The sequence below is a fragment of the Fukomys damarensis genome, unplaced genomic scaffold (assembly GCF_012274545.1).
Source record: "Fukomys damarensis isolate Sample0158 unplaced genomic scaffold, DMR_v1.0_HiC HiC_scaffold_12, whole genome shotgun sequence".
NCBI classification, from domain to species: Eukaryota; Metazoa; Chordata; class Mammalia; order Rodentia; family Bathyergidae; genus Fukomys; species Fukomys damarensis.
The window spans coordinates 23,016,600-23,020,186 of record NW_022900924.1 but is presented as its reverse complement, the minus strand read 5'-3'; the positions used below and the strand labels follow the sequence as shown (position 1 = coordinate 23,020,186).

The following is a 3,587-nucleotide window of genomic DNA, read 5'->3' as shown; positions in this document are numbered from 1 at the left end:
GGGGCCGCCGGCCGGGGGCTTGCTTCCCAGGGCACCGTGCACAGCACCCGCCTGCGACACGGTCTGCATCACCACAGGGCCAGGCGTGCGCAGGTAGGGCTGCCCGGGGGCAGATACAATCTGGAGGACACTGCCTGCAAACACACATCCCAGGGGGCACCAGTCACAGGCACGTATGTGTCACAACCACACGACACCATCACTTTCAAACAGCTCAGGAACAAACAAGTGGATAAATGGGAGTCTGCATACCATTGACACCAATTGGTGCAAAGCTCAGTTACTTGAGCGATCTGATAACATATAGTCCCCAGGAAGGCACAGCTGAGGATGGCCCGCTCTATTCACCTCAGGAGACCACCACCCCTTATAGCACTGCACTGAATAAGGGCCACCACCGCTGCCTGGCACTGCATTGGTCACAGGGAAGTTCATCCCAAATCCCCATGGGCACCTGAAACCTTGGCCAAAGCAGGACAAAGATGCTCTCAGCCAAAGGTCTGGGAAGTTTTGGTGTGGAAATTAAAACCTCTAACTAGGTACAATGATGGCACTGACAATCCCAACTACTCAGGAGGCTGAGACAGGAGGATCACTTGAACCCACAAAGTAAAGACCCAACATAGATCCCATCTCAAAGAAACTGTATGCATGTAAAAGAAAGCAATTTCTCACACATAAATCTAGTCCTTTGCCATGTTTGAGAAACTTCATCTACCACTAACATTTGCGAAAGATAGAAACCCCAACCTGGGTGTGGGTGACACCACCCAAAAGGCTTATAGCCTGGATGGAATAAAGGGAAAGGCAGGCTCACTGCTGCTGCTGCCTCCTGCCTACCCTGCCATGGACTGTTTCTCCTCTGTGATGGCCCTCTGCCAGGCTGTCCTACCCTAGAGACAGCCAACTATGGACCAAAACCTCTACATACTGTGAGCCAAAATAAACCTATCTTCCCTTTTATTTGTGGATGTTGGGTAGAGACTTAACTGAGACAAATATTAAAAAGCAGCAAATATTTCTATCCTGAGCCACAAAATATGAAACTCTTAGATACTACTGGGCCAGGGATTTAGCTCAGGGGTTCCACTGCCTGCCTTGCAAGCACAAGGTCCCAAGTTCGATCCCCGGTACAAAAAAAAAAAAAAAAAAAAAAAAAAAAAAACTGACACAAACGACTATCGTTAATGACCATCAAGCAGGCAGAATGTCATCTCACTGGTCCCCAACAGTCCCTAGGAGGTGAATCTTGATAGTGTACCCAGGTGAAGAGCCTGGACCTTAGAGACCCAACCACTCTCCCACATTATCCCACGACATGCGCCTCTCTGCTCAGAGTCAACACTGTCACTGCTGTCCGTACCTTGCAGCTGCAGGGGCTGGCCTGCTGTGAGCTGCCGCAGCTGGCTGTGTGACAAGGTGAATTTGTTCCCCTGGAACTGGAGAGTCACAGGAGTCTCTGGCTGAGCAACCCGGCTCGGTGGCCCTGCGATGGACGCCAGCTGTGCTATCTTCACCACCTCTCCACCTGACGAGATGCAGAAGGAAAGGTGAAGGGACTCTTTTGGAGAGAGCTGGGTGCTGTTATACAACCACTGTGGTAAACAATGACTGTCCAGAGTAAATGAGGGACCTAAAAACACTTATCAGGTGTTGCTTTCTACCTAATAAGGAAAGTAACTTTTTTTTTTTGGTTTTTTGAGACAGGGTCTCACTATATAGTTGAGACTGACCTGGAACTCACTATGTAGCCCAGGCTGGTCTCAAACTTGCAGTGATCCTCCTGCCTCAGCCTCCCAAGTGCTGGGATTACAGGTGTGCACCACCACACCCAGCCGGAAAGTAACTTTAGTAGAAAAAACTCTTTAAAAATAAGACTGGAATGGTTACAGACTACTTAGTCCTAACAGGTAGGAATTTTAGATATCAATGTTAATATGATTAACCAAACTATTAAGAAACATTTTATTGCCCCCCTCCAAAAAGAAACAGCAAACATCAAAACACAGTAGAAATCTGCTGGGTGTGCTGATGCACACCTAGTAATCCCAGCATGCAGAAGGCTGAGGCAGGAGGGTGGAGGCCAGCCTGCAGCCTGGGCTATATAGCAAGGCCCCATCTCAAAAAAATAAAACAAAGATAGCAAAAATCTCTTCGTCGTAAACTCAGAACTTCTTCAGACAACTTTCAGAAATTTAAAAAAGCATGTGTTCAACTTCGCTCACAGAGGCAATTAAGATACAAAAGCTTTACGATGAATATACCATAACTTCTTCAAAGTCTAGTAATGTTTTTAAATAAATGTTATACATAAACTGTAAGACATTAACTTTCATACTAATTCAAATTAGATCACAGAATTCAAGCTGTAAGATTTACTGTGAAAAATGTGAAACTTAACATTGCTTAAACTTTTTTAAAAAATGTATCTTGGTGTCATAGGTACTCAACTCAAAAGAGCTCCATTAACTAAACAGCAGCAGAAAGGTTTTTCACCCAACAATTAATGGGCAAGTTCAAATGCTCCTCCAGAGAAAATCTATGCCAGAATTATTAGTGACACCATGAGAACTGTTAGTGAAGACTGGAAAAATATCTAAGGATGTCCTACCCACAGAAAAGCCACGAACAAGGAGGGAAAATGAAAATGAAAAACACAAGAGTTCAGCACAGTATAAATCCACTGCTAGCCCTCCTCTGCCTGATGTGAAGACCAGCTGACATGAGAAGTGATTTATCATGTTCCCCTCCATGCACAATGGACTGCGCATTGGGACAGTGCCGTGCAAGGGCTTCCCCTCAGGAGGCTGCCTAGGATGCCACTCTTACTTGGGGCCACAGCAGAGAGGCTTGCAATGTGGGGTCTCCCAGGACTCAGCGCCTCCCCTGTAGGTCTCCCTTTCCAGCTCTCCGGGAACACCTCAATGATTTTGTTATACAACAAATCAACTATGGGAGACGACATCTGAGAAATGCTGTAACCCACAATATTTCACATGAGGACAAATTCTACAGCAGAATGAATAAACGTCCACATAAGGCATGGAGACATGCTAATTGCACTGGCCTCAGCAAAAAGCTCTACTCTGATTATTTCAGACACCAGGTTATTTCCAAATGTCTCTGCTGAGCAAGCATTTGCTCTGAGTTCAAGCTTGGTGACAAGAGACACCACAGGTGTGAATAGTGTCTGGAGATCTGACACCCGCTTAAGAAGCTTCAAGTCAGGACCCAACTTACACCTGCAGAGGGGAGGTACCCTCCACACAGCAGCAGGGTGTGTCCGCAAGAGGGAAGGGAGAGGACATGAGCAGAGCTGTCGAGGAGGAGAAAGAACAGAAAGAGCAGGGCCCGGTGCTGGCCTCTGGCAGGCATCAAGCTCCAGGTGGCACCAGGCCTGGGCAGAGGGATAGACAGAGGCAGTAGACAGCAAAGGCTCTTCAGACATCCCGAGTTCCTGACAGCGTGGGGCCGCAAGGCAGCCCCTGGACGCGAGGCCACTTACTGGGCAGGCGGGCCTGGGCCTGCGAGGTGAGCACCAGCCGCTGGGGCGGCACGCTCTGCCCAGTTGCCAGTGAGGGCGCCTG

The 3,587-nt window shown here is 48.0% G+C and overlaps 1 protein-coding gene across 1 annotated transcript in view; it reads right to left on the bottom strand.

The window, feature by feature from the left end:
• Positions 1–3,587, bottom strand: part of Ep400 (E1A binding protein p400) — a 100,256-nt gene that overhangs the window by 43,560 nt on the left and 53,109 nt on the right. Inside the window, 3 exon segments of the mRNA XM_033762491.1 lie at positions 2–134; positions 1,364–1,528; positions 3,506–3,587. The exon segment at positions 3,506–3,587 is cut by the window's right edge and continues 51 nt beyond it. Of these exon segments, the coding sequence (XP_033618382.1) occupies positions 2–134; positions 1,364–1,528; positions 3,506–3,587 (380 nt within the window).